Source organism: Melozone crissalis, unplaced genomic scaffold (assembly GCF_028551555.1).
Source record: "Melozone crissalis strain CALT ecotype California unplaced genomic scaffold, PUWL_Pcris_2 ptg000068l_1, whole genome shotgun sequence".
Classification (NCBI taxonomy): domain Eukaryota; kingdom Metazoa; phylum Chordata; class Aves; order Passeriformes; family Passerellidae; genus Melozone; species Melozone crissalis.
Window position 1 is genome coordinate 7,418,857 of NW_026535846.1, and position 17,681 is coordinate 7,436,537.

The 17,681-nt window shown below is 41.6% G+C and overlaps 1 protein-coding gene across 1 annotated transcript; it reads right to left on the reverse strand.

Moving 5' to 3' along the window:
- Positions 1–218: 218 nt before the first annotated feature.
- Positions 219–14,634, reverse strand: CENPI (centromere protein I). Its single transcript, XM_054289791.1, has 20 exons — positions 14,436–14,634; positions 13,643–13,780; positions 13,141–13,259; positions 11,994–12,101; positions 10,853–10,901; positions 10,502–10,548; positions 9,762–9,851; positions 8,188–8,316; positions 7,782–7,946; positions 7,426–7,546; positions 7,131–7,219; positions 6,706–6,823; positions 6,542–6,606; positions 5,967–6,052; positions 5,418–5,553; positions 4,546–4,670; positions 3,422–3,470; positions 3,031–3,264; positions 1,135–1,176; positions 219–347 (listed from the first exon to the last, which is right to left on the reverse strand). Exons 1-20 carry the CDS (start codon positions 14,632–14,634, stop codon positions 219–221), a joined length of 2,238 nt encoding a protein of 745 aa, XP_054145766.1.
- Between the last annotated feature and the right edge of the window lie 3,047 nt (positions 14,635–17,681).

A 17,681-nucleotide genomic window follows, 5' to 3' on the forward strand; every position in this document is an offset into this window, starting at 1 on the left:
ACCAGAGAAGTTTAGCAGGGACAAGAGGGGGTTCAGTGTTAGTGAACCATGGCAGCCTCAACATCTGTGACTTCACTTTCATAAGAGAGATGTCAGTACAAAAGTGCAGGTAGGAGTCAATGCTCTGTTTCTCTCCTCTGAGAAAGGAAGAATTAGTGACACAGTCCTTTAGAGTCTGCAAGTCTGCTCCAGATGACAGAAGTGCAGTGAGCCCCAGGTCACACATCCACATTCCCTGCTTTGCTGCGGGCCTGGGAAACCCGACTGATGCTGCTCTCAATGAACACCTTCAGCCCCTTCAGCCCCTGGGCGTAGAGATATTCCAGATACCAGTCCCACTTCTTCCCCTGCAAACCAGAAAGAAGAGTCAGATGTGCAGAACAAAGCTTTACCTTTCTTAAGCCAATTTGGAAAGGTCTGCAAACTCTGCCTTCCTGTGGGACAAAATCCACATGTTGGGTGACATCTGTAAACACCCACAGGTACAGGGTCACCTGCTGGTCCTAAATGCCCACAATTACATTCTTAGACTGAATCATGATCTCTAATACTGCAAGTTTTTATAAATCTCACTTCTAGAAAAAGAAAAGTCTATTGGATCAACAGGGAATAAGTCAGGAACTAAAAATGAACATGGCTGTTAAAGCCTTCTCCCACCACTAGTGGGGATTCCTCCAGCTCAGGTTTGAAGTATTCTGTGGCATAGGAAAGGAAACCAACTGCCACTGTATTTGCTCAGTGAAGATTCCTGTTCAAAGCTGTAACAAAGCTACTCATCTGTCTCAGAAATAAAATATGAAGCAGAATTTGAATTATCAATTAACTTTAGGTTCATCAAAAATAACTTTTTCTGGAGCCTGCAGAGAGCAATAAACAGCCCTGTCCTGGCACTGCACTGAGTCATGAAGGAAATACATAAAATCTCAAATCACTAGCCACAGATACTTCACTTCTTAGGTGTTGATTGTCCTCTTGTTTGGCCCTGTTAAGAGACTGAATCACAGCCTACAGCTGGAATTTTTCCCCTTCCAAAATTTTTCTAGCACACTTGTGAGTTTGAATATTCTAACTTCATCCTCTTCAACACAGCTGCTGAAATTTACCTGCTTTATTTACTGAAACAAGAAATCTTACCTTAATTAATTTGAAGTTGAAGGTGGTATCTTCAGGACAAATCTTAAGGGAATAAAAAAATATCAAGTCAGATAAAAACTATGTCCAAGGTTGATAGGTCTCTGCTAAATCAGGTCTAAATAGGTCTCCTAAATCAGGAAGTGCAGACATGCAAAGAAATTCAGAGATTTTCAATCCTGCTTCAGAGGGGTCTTCCAGCATCATACCCTGTGCATAAGTGGCAAAGAAACATCTGGACCCTCTTGTCCTGTGCTGCAGCATTACAGGACAGCAACAGGGAATATTCACAGGTATCTTTACAATTGTCTCTCTACAGTGTAAAAGTCTCCCTTTCTAAACGTCAGAAATTCACAGCAATGAGCAAGGGGAGAGAAGTGACACTGAGATCAGTGTTTGTTCCCCCAGTGCTGCAGAGCAGTGCCCTCTGGTGCCCAGCACTGCTCAGGAAAATGTGTCCCTGCAGCTCAACATTATTTCCTCCTGCCTCAAAACACATTTGTCACAGCTGTTAAGCAAAATTTCTTCTAGTTCTACAGTAGGAAGAGAATGCAAGAATTCCCAACCAGAAGGTTTTGGGGGTTTTTAAGGGATTTTGAGGTTGGGTGGTTTTTGGTTTTGTGTTATGGTTGTTGGTTTGTAGTTTGGGTTTTTTCGAATGTGCAAAACTTATAAAGAAAAATTAGGAAGCTGTGCCAGGGAAAGTTTAGGTTGCATATCAGGAAAATGTTCTTCCCACTGAGGGTGATTGGGCACTGGAACAGGCTCTCCAGGGAAGTGGTGACAGCACCAAGCCAGGCAGAATGCAAGAAGTGTCTGTAAAACACTCCCAGGCACGGGTGGGGTTCTTAGGCTGCCCTCTGCAGAAGCAGGAGTTGGACTTGATGATTTTTTGTGTGTCCCTTCCACTGCAGGATATTCCATGATTCTAGGAAGCCTCAAAACAAGAATTATGTGGACAAAAGACATGAGATATATACAATCTCTTTCCTTGGTCCAACAAAACCAAAATAGCTTCCTTGAGCAAAGACAAAAGCTGAATTTAATCAGCAGTAAGACACAAACTAGCTTGGTTCAGGACACTGAGTACATAACAAAGGCAAACAAGTGTTCCTAACCAGAATTCTTTGCTTCAACTACTCAGGTGCCCCTTGCTGCATTCTAGGAGTCACACCTACACTTGCCTTGAGCCTGCCAGCATTTCTCACAACAAACTGGCATCTCTGTGCAGCCCCTGGACAGCCTACAAAACCTGGCTTCTTGGAGCAGCACACACATCTTGGGACAATAACAGCTCTGGCAAACTGCTCTCTCCACTCCTCAGCAGCTGCACTGAGCACAGGAGGGCACCCACAGCTCAAGGGAACTCCTGGCAGAACTCACCAGACAATGCAAGACAGCTCCATGTTATCTCACCTCTGTGCTTGAAGCAGCTGCTTGTATTTCTGTTTTAGTAAGCAAAAAAGCTACCACAAGAGCCAGAAAGCACTGCTAACAAATTCTAGCATGAACAGCTGTATACAATTTAACCATGCATTTCTTGACTTTCTAGAGTTTAAATATTTAGGTCACACTGCCTATTTTGTGGGGCAGAATGCACCTTTGGTAAGCTTTTACTGAAGTGTCATTTATTTCATTAATTAGCTATTTTAGTTCTATCATGAGTACAAATTCACATCCAAAACTGCTAGAATCATACATTCAACTGCTTTCATACCACACAAAGAAAGGCTCTTCAAATTGTGCCAATAATCTAACAAACACAGAATGCCACAGCAGCTTTTGAAAGCTCAGTTGTCTCTACCACTCAGCCAGGACACAGAGACCCTTCTCTACAGAAACAGTCAAGACAGAACATGTGGTGCCATGAAAGATCCAAATCTTGGCCTACACCATTACCTGCTGCAGGAATTTAATAGAGTAGCCCATCATGGCTGGATGATAGACAATGTTAAAGCTGGTTTTTACGTCCTTCACTGCAGTTTTACTCAGCAGTTTATCATCCATACGAAGACCTTGAGGATGAATATCCTTCTGGAATGCACTGGATGTCCACAGACAGCCCACCATAGCTATTATGTACTGGTTGTACTCTTGGTATGTCTGGTTACTGAACTTGAACTGCAGGATTTTCTGAGGGGGGAAAAAGAAAAATCAATAAATAACATCCTCAAAGCAGCTGTGTGCTCCCTCCAGTCCTTAAAAGATGGCCATTAGCACACCTCCCCTCCACTCAACCCAATTCCTTGCTGAAGTCTGTTCTAGCACATGACAGATGTGTCCACAATACCTTTTTACTCAGCTCATTTTCTTTTGCAGCCACTAAGTTGGCTCGATACCTGAAAAAAAAAAAAAAGCCAAAATAAAGACCAAGTTAGGGGCCAATAAATTTTTACTACATGCCTGGGTTGAAAAAAGCTGGAGGAATGTATCAAGAAAACTTATTTCCACCATGAGAAAGATCATCAAACTTTATTGGTGAAAGAGAAAGACATGAAAAAGGATTCAAAGGGACTTTATCACTTGGCAGAGTAGGGACATATCTAATAATATCAGTCTCTTAAATGATTCACACATGACCAGTTTGCCTGGGACAGTCACCTTCATAAATGCAACACACAAGAATGGACATCCAGCCTTTAAATCAGCAGAGAAATGCAGTGTGTTTTTAAGAAGGGAGACTTTCATTCACTAAGCAAAGAAACAGAAGGCACTGGAAGTAATGCAACTTGACAGTTGTTCTATATAATAAGCACAAGCTCTTCTTATTTCCTAGAGACCTTCCTGTCATGTTAATTACCCTGCAGATTCCTTAGAGAAAAAGCCACATGGAGAGCCCTGCACCAGCTGTCAGCTATTGGCCACTCTTCTCCTCAGATGCAGCCACTGGAACTAACAAGGCCAAGAAGCGCAGCCTTGGTGGTGGATCCTGCAGAGCAACAAACAGTGCTGCCTTTGGCCTTGCCAGCAGCATGAGGCAGTCCCAAATTCCTGGAGTTTGGAAGTGGAAGAAGTGCTTCCTACTCAGCACATGGGCACATGGCAGAACTTGTAAGGAAAAACTCAAGTGTAGTAGCCAAAGAAGAGGAGTGAGAAGTTGTATAGTTACTACCATTAATCCCAGCTAGCTGACTTTAGTTCCCTCAAAACAATAGGGGAACTTCTTCACATATCAAAGATATGGAAATAATACCAGGAGAGAGGTCAGAGTCCTGCTATCTTGGATAACAGACTTGAAAAAAAAAAAAGGAACTACAGCTGTAAGATCCTTTATCATGAAAGCTGGACACAAGTGGAATTTTTACCTTTACCTTGCACAGCAAGAAGTAGATCCCAGGTTTTTACAACAAAGTCATTTCATTTCCAAAAGACTGAAAGAAGACAAGGAGTCCCTGCCCACCCCTGTTGTAGTACCTGTACATAATGTAGCAGAGCTGATTCAAGTTGACAGAATCCATGCTGAGCAGTGCTGGGTAGAAAACCCCAGCAGGAGGCATTATCAGCAAAGGCAGGTTGTACTTCAGGTACATGTCACACACCTGCAGGAATGAAACACATCCAGGCTGATTATTACTGCCAAAGTAATGATAATTACAAACTGCCAAGGGGGTTAGAGCAACAGAGAGCATGACACTGAATTCCAGCCAGATCATCCAGAAGGGAAGGCCAGGGTGTCTTACACAAGTGTTGTTACCCATCAGTTTTGCGCATTTTTAGTGGACAAATTCAGTTACAAATAGATCCCAGAACTATCATTGTTTTTTCAGCTATTCCCAACCTGAACTGTAGGAGCTGTTGCTGTTGTTACAGCATGGCTGGAGTTCACAATAAGCACAACTACAGTGAGGACATGAGGAAGCTGGAGAATACTTAAGGCTATTTGATGCTGTTCAGTTTGCCTACAGCACAAACTAGAAAAAATCCCACATTTTTAAGGAAACATTTAATGAAAAAGAACCAAGATAAGTTGTGTGAAATTGAATTGATCACTGTTCTTTTCTTTAAGTCACCATTAAAAAAGCAGGTTATAGCCTACTGTTACTTGTCCTTCCTCAGTTCACCTCTGAATTTAGAGCAACCACTTTCTAGCAGCATATTTACTTCTGCTTGTGGATACAACAACAGCAGTTTTCACCTGCAGATCTACAAAGTATGTGGAATATTCTGGCATTGAATCACAAAGTTCTGTAAACTAGAATGAGGAAGATGTTTTTATGCTCTAGCTTAAAAATGCAAACAACCTTAGGAGTACTTGAAAAGAAAGACAAAATGACTGGGATACCCACAGTGCCATAGAAATCCAGAATGAAGTAGAGCAAGAAGGTGGAATTGTTTTCCAAACGCAGTGCAACAGTAGAGATCCATCCCACAAAGTGAACCAGCTCAGCCACCATGTTCACCAGTCCAGACAGGGTGGTGTTCCTGCAGCAAAGACAGGGCACAACATTACAGAAACCTCTTTGCAAACAGCAGCATGGAAAATGGTGAAACAAAATTGACATTTATGCTTTTGCCCCATCAAATACTCGACAACAGACACTTGTTCTTCAATACAGGCAGCAAGACATTGTTATCAGCACCATATGAACACCCAGCTGTCAGTGCTATGAGGATTTTGAATTCTGGACACTTCAATTTCCAGTGTCAGCAGAAATACTTCTAAAGAAAGACAAAGAACAGGCCTGACAAGGTAGCTTACAACACAGCAGAATCATAACTGTATTATTAACCTTCTGCTTGGTCTTTAGGCTGGGTATTAGGGCTAGACTATAGATCTAAAAACTCCAGTGAGCAATGCACAGAACATGGCTCACATTCTTTAAAGACAAACTTACACAGAAGAAATCTCCAAATCCATTTGAATCACACTGTGAATTAACCAGTTCTGCAGCAGCTCCTTCAGGCTCTCAAGAACACTGCACTGCAATAGGCAAAAAGAAATCAGGTTGATGTCAATTTATGCAAGAGAATAATTCCAAACAAAGAATGCCTTGAGAAATGGCATATCCAAGGAAAGGTACCACGAGTTTCTCAGGAGCTGCATGGCCACTAGAACTGAATGTATGTGTTGTATATAGCTTTTCCTGGAGAACATGAACTTCAAGTACTGAAAAAACTGCAATAAAACTGTTTAAACAAGTAGTTAAAACTGCAATAAAACAGATCAACTATTGTGTTGTGTGCTATCAGTTCTTTTTATCTCCAGTGCCCCAGCTTAATTCCAGTCAAAAAAGGAAGCTATCTTAAAGCACCTATTTCTTAAAGAAGTTAAACTGTAAGTATATGTTTTATCCTGTTTGGGCACAGACTTCTTAAAAAGATGTTTCCTATAGAGTCCCTCAACATCTAACAGAAGTACAGATAGCAGCATCAACTAGAAGTAAACAGCCATTGTGTTCACTTGAATTACCTTAAAGTAAATAGATGATGTGAAAAAGAGCTGTGCCAGGGGATCAAAGAGATATGGCTTAATGTCTGAAAAAAATGAGAAAGCAGTATGATATCAGTGCACAAATTCTATGCCCTGAGATATCCCCAGTGTCCAAGCTCACCCAAAGGATCTGAGGCACACACCAGAGAAACTGCTGAGGGGGATCCAGCTCACAAGCCCCAGGACTTCTGAGCGGCAGCAGACGCCATCCCAGAGGGGAAGGGTCTTATACAGGAACTCTTCACAGGCAGAAAATCCCTCCTGGAAAGCAGAAGAGAAGCATTCAAAAAGTCATCTGACTGCAGCTTGCCATGCTCACATCACTCTGAAGAAAGCAAGAGGCTCACAGCTCCTTCCTGCCATACTTGCCAGGACATTCAAATTATCATTCATAGATTATTTTTCCTGCAGAAAACAAGGCCATTTCCAGAATACTGACTTGCCATAGGTAAAGGTATTTTTATCACTTGAGTCACTGTCTCAGAAATACTACAGGAAACAGGTAAGTGCCAAAAGCTCTTTAAGGGAAGACTTTGTGAAACCCTTGGCTTCCACAAAACACACTTACCTGCAAGAAACATTCTGCCTTGTAGGCAGTTTCCAGGAAGCTCCTGAATTCTTCTTCATATGGGTTATCAACCACACACCAGGTGCACTCTGAACAGGAGAGAATACTGTACTTAAACACGAGCACAACAACAACAAGCACAATGAGAAAGCAAATTCAGCTCTCCTCCAGTAGCTGCTTTAACACTCTATGGTTATCACTGTAAATCTGAATAGCACAGAACCATTACTGCAAAGTGAAAAGCCTCAGACATCCCTTAGCTCCCTACCTCACAAGATAATACTGAAGTTCTTACCTTCCTGGAGCCTCTGGCCCATCCAATAGTAGAGCCTCAGGTAAATAGATTCATCTTTCACACAATTCATGTAGTGAAGCAATAAGGGGTTTGTTAGCACAGAACCCATCTGGGAAGGAAACTGCAAGAAAAAAAAGAAAGAATTATTCAGTATTTACATCAATAAACTGCCAGAGACCCTCATGTCCAATCTTTTTATCACCACAAGACCATTCACAGGACTCATCCAATCTTCTCATTTAGGACTAGAAGCTCTGTTAGAATTAGGTAGCTCACACACTACCCAGATATAAATAGGGCATAGAGGACCATCCTTTGATCTACCAAAACATTGACCAATGTTTCCTGAAACTCACCTCTAGACAGTGGATATTCTGTAGGAGCTGAGGGAAGGTCTGCAGCTGCTCCACTGGAAAAGACTCATTTGGACTGCACAAATAAAGACAGCTCTTTTCTCTGTCCTCATCTAAATGTTTTGTGCTTGCACTGCTTGCAGGTATAACCAACTGGGCATTCCATTTCTGTAGAAAGGAAACACAAATGACTCAGTTCCCAATGCAATTGGCTGTACTCATGAACAATGTTCCCAGAAAGACCCAGTTTTACAAAAAAGGCACCCAGGTTTTCATTATAATTGATTGTTGCATCTCTCTATAGTTACTCCCCACTTTCCAGTGCTGAAATAAAGGCAGACTCCCATTATTTGCCAATATTCATAATGAAAAGCACTACTTGGCACCTTCTAGGGTGCCCATAACATACCCTCTTTCGTGACTGAGGTTGAGATGTGCCCAAAAACACTGCCTGGGACAGGGGAGAGGTTCCTTGGTTTCTCTGCCTTACTGCAGCAATTGCTGCTTTCCATGGGCCCTCTGAGTTCTTGAAGTAAGTCTGGAAACAGAAATCAGACACCCATGCAAGAAGTTAAGCTGAGACAAAGCAATAGAAAGATCACTTTCTATTCTGATAAACCACAGTCATGTAGAGACACTCAACTCTACTTGACAGATTTTCACAGCACAGAACTCTCAGCATTCCTCAGTTTCATCACCTTTGGGCTACAATTCAACTGTTGGGCTTTAATTTCCTTTGGAAACAACATCCCCCATTTCAGAAGGGATCTCCAACATTTGTATCTTAAAATCTTAATTCAATCATCAACTCATAGATTAAATCTCAAGTATACCTTAAAATTAAACATGACCAAAGTATGCTCAGTTAATAGAAAAATTTTCTGAATTCAGCATAAGTGACACCCACATCACAGAACAATGCCATGAGTAACCAAATACTCAAATTAATCTAGATATTACTACAGAAAATTGGAAAAGCTAACACCTTTTCTGCACATTTTTTTTGACATTTCAATGCCAAGCAGTCTTTAAATTCTAATCAAATGCCAAATCATCACAAAAGCATTCAGATTGGCTTGGACCTAGTTAATCAAGCTTTTATTATACAACACTGTGTTCATAAAGACAGTTGAAGAAATATTTGGGATCCAGTTGCTAGTAATTTACTACACTTTAAAAAATGCAAATGTGCATGCTAAAAAATGTAAATTCTCCAACAGATGACTGTGCAGCACAATGCAAAGTAAAAATTTAGAGAATATAAATACACATGCAGAAATAAATTTTATTGAAACTCAATTTGTCTGCATATAAATTAAATGTCTGTTCCAAAAAAACCAACAAAAATCTCAAACATTTAAGTCTATGACACTGAAATAAAATTTTGTTGCACAATTTAGGTCTACCCAGATGCTGTTTTCTCTTCTATATCTGGTTCTGCTACATGTTTCTGCTTGGTCAAAGGGCTGAGCACACACACAGGCTCTCTAAAAGGGGAATTATTTTTTTGCTGTTCCTTGCAGCTCTGACAAATCAGTTTCCTACTTTTTTTACCTGCTTTTTTCTCTCTCCTATGACACAGACTTTCCAAGTACAGAGCTCTTGTTCACTGTCATCTGTTCATTGTCATTTGTAGTTGAGAATGGCAGCAATTAGAACAATACCTTGACAAATTAGACAGTTTGTTTCCTTCAGAACATAATATTGTGTGAAGTAATAATAATGAAACCCAGCAGGAACACCAAAAGAAGGATTAAAGTAATCCTCATAAAATAAAGGTAGATGTCATTCCTTACCAAATCATCTCATTATGATGAAAAGGAAACACAAGGCAAAGAATCCTCATCTAAACCTGATTTTACTCAGTGAAAAGAGAAAATGGAATTAATCTTCACGAGTAAATCTGCTATAGCTTAAATAGAAAGCTCCATACAAATACTGCAGTAAATCCTGGTTTTGAACTGACTCAATCTAATTCCATACCTTCATTTTCCCAGGAAGGGTTATGGTCACTTGTTCTGGGCAGAAAAGTTTGTAAAGTGACAGCAGAGCTTGCAGATGAGACTGCATTCCCTGTAAAACAGCAGAACAAGAGGGAGAATATATGAGGTATGTTTTAATACAGAAACTGAATGCTGTATTTTAGAAGCAAAAAAATACAGCATTCAGTGATCAGTAAAAGTTAAATTCCAGAGTTACACATGATTAAGTGACCTTAGATAAACAACAGAAACTGACAGACACAACAGAAACTGGGTCAATGAAATAACAACAGCAAGAGGACTGAAGACCTTCCTGTAGTCATAACTGATAGAAAGGAATTTAACAAAATGATAAGAAATAGTCTTCTGCTGTCTAAAGAACATGTTATTATAGCAATGTTTTTTTCTTTTAAAAAAAGGAGCAAGTCCTCTACAATCTTACATTTTTCAGACATTTTTGGCACCACTTGAAAAAGGAAGATGAATAGAAAATTAAAGACTGGAATAGATAAATGAAGGTGCCTCTTGGTCACATGGAACTCTGCATATATCACTGCATGTGCTCACAAAACACACATGAAAATTAGGGATGCACATGCAAGAGAGAAACTTTGATACCACAAAGAACTAAAACCTACAATTCCAAGTCCAATCATTCCTTTCCACTGTGTAAGGACATTAGTTTCACAAAGTGCATTATTAACCACAGTTCAAACTCTACAAGATCTGAAATAAACTCACCATTTTTGCTTGGAGGTCAAGCAGGATCCTAATCCGAAAAGGCCTGACTGGAAATACAATTAGGAATATAAAGGATTTTAAAAATACCATAACAGACATCTAAGCAAAAGTTATATAAGTAACATTTTTATAAAGCAAGCAGAACTAATAATTCTTATTTCTAGGGTGATAGAGAGGTTTCCAATTCAGCAAGTGTTACACCAAGTTTTCCCTGAGCTACCCCTCACTCTCCCTTGCATTAAAAGCACAATATTGGCTAATCATTGTATCAGCTGCATTGGAAGAAAAGGCAGCACCAGCAAACAGAATCAGAAATAAAATGGTATTTCAGCTCACACAGATGAGACTCACCATTTTCCCTCCTGGTCAGCAGGTAGAGCACGTGGCAGACATAGGGGCACTGCAAAAAGGGCATCATGAGCTCTCCTGCTGCTGCAGACACACAGCCAGGACACAAAAACCAGCACAAAGACAGCCCCACACAGCAACTCCATTTAAAACTTCATCTGCACTGTGAGCAGTCCTGACTGTAACCAAGCTGTTTAATTAACTCAGATCATTTCTTTTGGAACATGGTCTAGAAATTACAAGAGTCAGCAGTGGAAATGCAATTACATTTTCAAAAGGAAAGGCACCTTTGAGCCAAAATACTTTTTTAGGGTTTTTAACTGTAGTTGAGGCTGTAAAGAGTCTTAAATTAGTTTCAAACCAACTCTGATGTTCTTTCCAACTGACCCATCATGTCTAAAAAAGCTATTTCAAACATTAAGAACTTAAATCCAGTTTTATGGAAAGATGATAAATGAAATTAATCTAAAACCATTAAAAACATTACAAGAAATATAACTCAGAACTTTGGGAACTTGTTTTAACCATCAAATATCCTAAAGTGAAAGAATATTAGCAATTTCATACCTAACATGACTGCCAAGATTATTTTATTATGCACTGAATCCAAACACTTTGAAATTCCTGGATTTTTCAGTTGCCATATGGCAGAAATTGCCTGAATGCTTGTTCTCTTTTAAGCTACATTTCAAATTAATTAAGTAGAACAGCAATTAGCTTCTCACCTTAAATAAACACTGCTCTAAATTTTTTCCTTTTTTTTTTCTTTTTGCCCAAGGTGTACAAGTCAGATTCTGCCCAGGAGCAGGAGACTTTACCTGCAGATGTCTGACAATCCCAGAGACCACTGTTACTCTTGGGAATTTCTACAGAATAAATGCTCACAGTCTTGTGATACAGCATAGCAATTCTTGGAAACATGTTAAATACACAGACCCCAGCAATCTTACAGTGCTTGCCTGTTTATGGACCTAAATCACCCAGCAATCTTATAATGCAAAGAGAAAATAAAAAAAGAAATCCAACCATCAGAAAATGGTCTCTAATCAACCTACTCCAGACTAATTCTAGCATTAATATGTATACTACTAATGAAAATTTAGGTTTATTTTATCATTTCCATATGTTCTTCAGTTCTCCTTACCAACTTCTCATCTTGCAGGAAGGAGAAGAAGAAACCATAGAGGGCATTAAGCTGTTCCTTGTGATCAATGAAGTCAAACATTGTGATCAGCCACTTCAAAAAAAGCAGCTGCAGAGAAGAAAAAAAACCACATTACATTAAGTGATGGGCAAAAGCAAGGCAGGGGAATCAGAATCCAGCTCCAGAGACATCATCAGTAAGGATAAACACCATTTTTAAGGATAACCAGCTACAAACAGTTCAGGGGTATTCAGATGAAGAAAGTCTGCCAAGGGATTCACCAGGTAATCAACTGACCCCGCGTCACTGCTGGTGGCAGCTGGGTTTTGGTTTCTAGAACCACGGGACCCTATTTGTGTATCAGTGGTGATTGGGAGAGAGGGAATCCAATAAACAGGGCACACATGGGCTCAGCCTGGAGAAAAGGAGGTTCATGGGGGACCTTCTCATTATTTACAACCCCTTGAAAAGAGGCTGAAGTGAGGCAGGGGCCAGTCTCTTCTCCCAAGCACAAAAATGATAGGTCAAGAAGAAACAAGCAACAAGTTCTGCCAAGGAGGTTGAGATTGGATAATAGATGAAATTTCTTCACAAAAGGGTTGTCAAGCACTGGAACTCACTGCCAGGGAAGTGGCTGAATCACCATCCCTGGAGGGATTTAAAAGATGTGCAGCTGTGGCTCTTGGGACATGGTTGGCTTGGCAGCAGTAGGTTAATGGTTGGATTCTGGGTCTTAATCTTTGCCCATCTAAATGATTCTACCACATAAACCTTTGAGCAGACCATGTGAACACAAAAAAGACTCTTTTCCTAATGTAAACTCATGCTGCCACAACCAAGGTACTCATAACCTAAGGGATACCTCACTGAAATTAAAGTATTTCACAGAAATCTTGGTGGAGACACCATTCCTGAGGAGTTCAAAGATACAAGACAAGCAGGAACCAAATCTCCACAGACAGTTTTAATGTGTTCTTTGGCTCCCATTGCCACTCTAGCAATGGCATCTCTGCCAGTCTTGGTAAACAACGGCATCTTGGGTAAGACCTTGTAAATTAAAACCTCAGGATTTTTGATTCCTCAAAATAACCTGTTCTTATGGTTCCTGTGCAGAAACAATACCTACCATAAACACTTACTAAGTTACCTGGATGTTGCCTGAGCATTTGCCAACACAGAGCCAAGACACAGCTGTAACCACAGAATCTTCTGGTATCACTGAGGCAGGAATCAGGCTCTTCAACAAACGAGTATTCACTGTATCAGCTGGAAAAAAAAACAAACAAAAAACCAACAATTTTAAGCAAGATGGTGCTCATGTACCAGGTTCTTTGTTATTCTTTTGCAGCTTAAGTCAAAATTCCCTCTGGACTAAATTATTTAGAGCTTTCTTGCTCAAAGTAATGGTGTGTTTGAATTTAGCAAGGACTTACCTATACCTCAAAATGATGACAAATAATTCATTCCAGCTTAACCAAAAAAAAATGGAAACTACCAAATCATGCCAGAAAAAATAATTTTATGCTATAATACCATAAACACATTATCTCAGCAGGTTTGATTAGAGGGGAAAGGCACATTCACAGAACTACAGAAGGGATTTGATTAGAGGGGAGGGGCACATTCACAGAAGTATAGAAATGCTGTACCAAATCTGCCACTGAGCACCACCTTCAGCAGTATCTCAAACCCTTCAGGGGGCAGCCCTTTTTCCAGGGCAGTGCTTTCCACAGCATCCAAGTGTTCCTGCACAACACACGTCTTCTTCAGTGCAACAGAGTCTTGAGCTAGGAAAAACAAACAGGACAAGCACAGGAATAAGCAACGTCTGAACAGAAATTAAATAAAAGCTTCTCTGAAATGTCCCTGCACATACTCCTTTTTCTTGACATAGTAACAAAGCAGAAAAAAATTTTAAGACATTAAAGAAACATTACATAGCTCAGTGGTAAAGAGGGAAAAGAGAAGTAAAATTATTCTAAAATTATTGATATTATAATAAGAAATATGTAGAGAGACCTCTTAGAAGAGCATGTAGTGACAGGGCAAAGGAATGGCTTCAAACTGAAGGAGGTTTAGATGGGATATTGGGATAAAATTGTTTACTGTGAGGGTGGTGAGGCCCTGGCTGAGGCTGCCCAGAGAAGCTGTGGCTGCTCCATCCCTGAAAGTGTTCAAGGCCAGGCTGGATGGGGCCCTGAGAAACCTGATCTCCTGGGGGGTGTCCCTGCCCATGGCAGGGGGGTTTGGTCCTTCCACTCCAAGCCATTCTATACTATTCCTTTTTTTTTTAACATTGTAGTAACACAAAACTTCTAAGACATTAAAGAAATAATACATAGCTCAGGCATTAAAGAGGGAAAACAGAAATCATTTTTTTAATTAAGAATGCAGCTATCATCTTCTCAATCCTAGATAACCACCCCAAAAAAACTTCCTCACCTTTCTGAAAGTAGCTCAAAGCTTGCTCTAGAGACCCTTCCTGGCTCTCACATTTCTCATCATCAGCAGATTGATTATTCTGCAAACTTTTTTCAGAGTCAATTTTCCCTCCCTTTCGCCAGGCAGAGAGATCAGTTTGGCTTTTATTGGGAACGGGCAGAGGCTGCTTTGGGGTCTTGGAACTCCTCCTTCGCTGCATCTTTTCAGACTCCCAGCTGAGACTGGAGAATTTCACTCATTTGTCATGTGAGAGCCAATCCTTCCTTGGGTAAGAAAAGAGATCAGCTGAGGAATGTCAGAGAGCTGGGTCCCTGCAAGGAAAAGAAACATTTATTTTCCTGACAAGCAGATTTTAGAGGCATCCTGCATAACATGAGTAAATTCAAAAGAAATAGTTTAGAGCTCACTGCTCCCTAAAAGATCAGACAAGATCCTCAAAGATGTAAAGACAACAGTGTATCAAAACTCTCATCTTACATTAAAAAGGAAAAAATACCCAAGTAAAAATTAACACAAGCTCCTTTCAAGTTAAACATTATCTGATACAATCTTATATAACTTTTTGATTAAAAAAATCAACATAACCAGAAAGTTAACATAACACAAACAAGTTTTCTTCTAAGTGAATTTTGTATATTATTATTTTCCTTACTTTGGTTGCATGTGCCAATACAACCCAGTCAACAAGTCATGATTCTCTGCAAGGTTAGGTACAGATTGTAGAGGATCATAACAACACTTTTCTTCCTATTTCACAAAAATTAGATTCTTCTGCAGCCTTCCTACCAACCAGCTTGGATTGGAAAAACTAAGAAATCTGGGTAAACCTCCAAATGAGATACAAGAGCTACCAACAGTGCCAAATTGCACAGGTATAGGTGAAATACACCCATAAAAAGTGGCATTTTCTCCTCAATATGCTGGAGAGATCAACCATTTACCCACAAAACAGGAAATTTTGCTACAATTTCCTGAACTCGGTAGACTGTGTACCCCTGTCCCTGGATTGCTGGAATGTCTATTTCCAGAGACATTAAAACACAATGACTTTCAATTCATACTCCTCTCACTTCCTTACGAGGTTACAATCATCATTATTTCCGTCTAGGCGTGTTTGTCACTTTCCTGTGCAGCAAAGCTCCGTGACACGCTCTGGAGTACAGCACCAGCTTTCTCTCAGCTCCCTCACCACTTTCTTTACATGTGTTTTGTTCTCTTTTGTCCCGCAGCTCTACCAGAAAGGTTTGGTGAAGGAGAGAGCGGCTGGAAGGGCAGTTCTGGCTGACAGCGAGCCCCTCGGTGCCGACATGAGTGTGGCAGCAGCAACCCTCACCCTCCTCCTCCTCAGCAGCAACCCTCACCCTCCTCCTCCTCAGCAGCCCTCACCGTAACTCCCCCAGGGCCCAGGGCCACCCGGAGCATCCTGAGGGGACGGAGGGTGCGAGGCCAGCCCGGCCCGGCGGCCCCGGGGCGCTCGGAGCGGCGGCGGGGAAGTCACTGACCGCCCCCTCACACAGCCACCGACCCTCCCGCTGCCCTGGCCATTGACCGCCCCTCTCACAGCCACTTACTATTGACCCTCCCGCTGCCCTGGCCACTGACTACCCACTGACCCTCCCGCTGCCCCGGGAAGCGACCCCCGCCGCCACAGCCACTGACCCTCCCGCCTCTTTGGCCACTCACCACCCCACTGACGGCCCGTCTCTCGGGGCAGCACTGACCATTGCAGGGCAGTTGGCCGCCCTGCCGCCCTGGTCACCCTTCCCACAGCCACCTCCCGCCGGCTCCAACCGTCCCTGCATTCAAACCCCGCCGCTACCGCCCGCACATGCGCACTGACCGTCTGTGGTCCCGCCCATCGGCCCAACTGCGCATGCGCAGCGCCGTCATAGCTGGCGGTGGGAGGGAATGGCGGTGGCACTTCCGCCCTTCCTGTGCCGGGGGTCTCTGCGCATGCGCGGGGGCGAGAACTCCTCGTCAGGGAACGAGTCCCTCCCCTCAGGTGTATCCGCGTCCCTCGGGCTGGGAACGGCAGCCTAAGGCTACGTTTTAAAATAGAGAGGCGGGGAAAAAAAGGCACAAATAAAGCGAAGCAGTAACCCCGAGGCCGAGCGGAATGAAGTAGAAATAAAGAATTAAAGGGAAAAAAAAAAAAAAAGGAAGAGTAAAATAGCATCGAGGTCTTAGAGAAAGAGCGGATCTGTTCTTGTCACTTCCAGCGTGCACAGATGGCTGGAAGAGTCCAAAAATAGCTGTTTAATGCTGGGGGGCAGTGACAGAGGTCAGCCCGCTAAGATAAATACAGAATTCGTGTTACTGGGCTCCAAGATGGGTTATCTCGCTCTGTAACAAAGGACGTGCAGCCGCTGCTGCGGGTCAGTTGTTCATTTCCATGCAAATGTGAAAAAAGGGGTTTTTTAGTAGTCACTGAACAGTCTGAAGCTTTTACAGAGATAGGCTTTGTTCCATGGGATGCTTTATTATTATCATCTCTACAAGCTCCAGTGAGGAATGTTACAAAAGATAAACACAGCAATTGTTCCCAAAGGTTTCCTGGGCTGGCTGCCCAGGTGAAAGGGCTGCAGCAGTTCAGTCGTGTTTCCTGGGAATACACAGCATGGTGTGGCATGGAGTTGGTGGTATTTTTATTTGGTTTTGAATTAAAACACAATTAATAACCTGTCGGGGCATGGTAGTTAAAGCATCTTTTGGGAAGCAGAGGCAATTCTGTGTATATATTTTGGATGAACTTGAGATAGTCTGTGAAGATGAGAAGCAGGTGAAAAGAACCTGCTGGTTCCTTTGCTCAGGGTGCACATCTGATACAAGAGATTTAGTCCATCTGGAGCTCTGGGAGGTGGCTTTTTCAGCATATATATGTATATTTTGCTGCTAAAAGATGCAGCCATATATATACATATACACACATATAGGGCTGCATCTGTTTTAGCAGCAAAATTCAGGAGAAAACTATATGAACATCCATCATCAATTTTTATAGAGATGCAATCCTGACACTTTACTGGAGTTACCTTTTCTCACTGCTGCACTGAACTGTAGCAGAACTTTATTTGAGGCTGTTTCGGTAAAATACCCAAATGTCTCTTTTAATTATCTGTGGTTATTAATATAAAACCAAGTAGAATTTCTCTGACTTCCACTCTGCATCACGTTGTCTCTCAAATTGCCTGACATGATTCTGCCTATTTTAGGTCGAGTTTTTGACCAGAGGGAAATGTTTTCAGA

Excerpts from the sequence above, each read along its gene's own strand:
- CENPI (XM_054289791.1), bottom strand. The coding sequence starts at position 14,634 with ATGCAGCGAAGGAGGAGTTCCAAGACCCCAAAGCAGCCTCTGCCCGTT. Across the intron at positions 7,947-8,187 it reads AACCTCAGTCACGAAAGAGG|AAATGGAATGCCCAGTTGGT; the intron begins GTATGTTATGGG and ends TCCTTTCTACAG. Across the intron at positions 3,471-4,545 it reads CTCTGCTACATTATGTACAG|GTATCGAGCCAACTTAGTGG; the intron begins GTACTACAACAG and ends TTTTTTTTTCAG.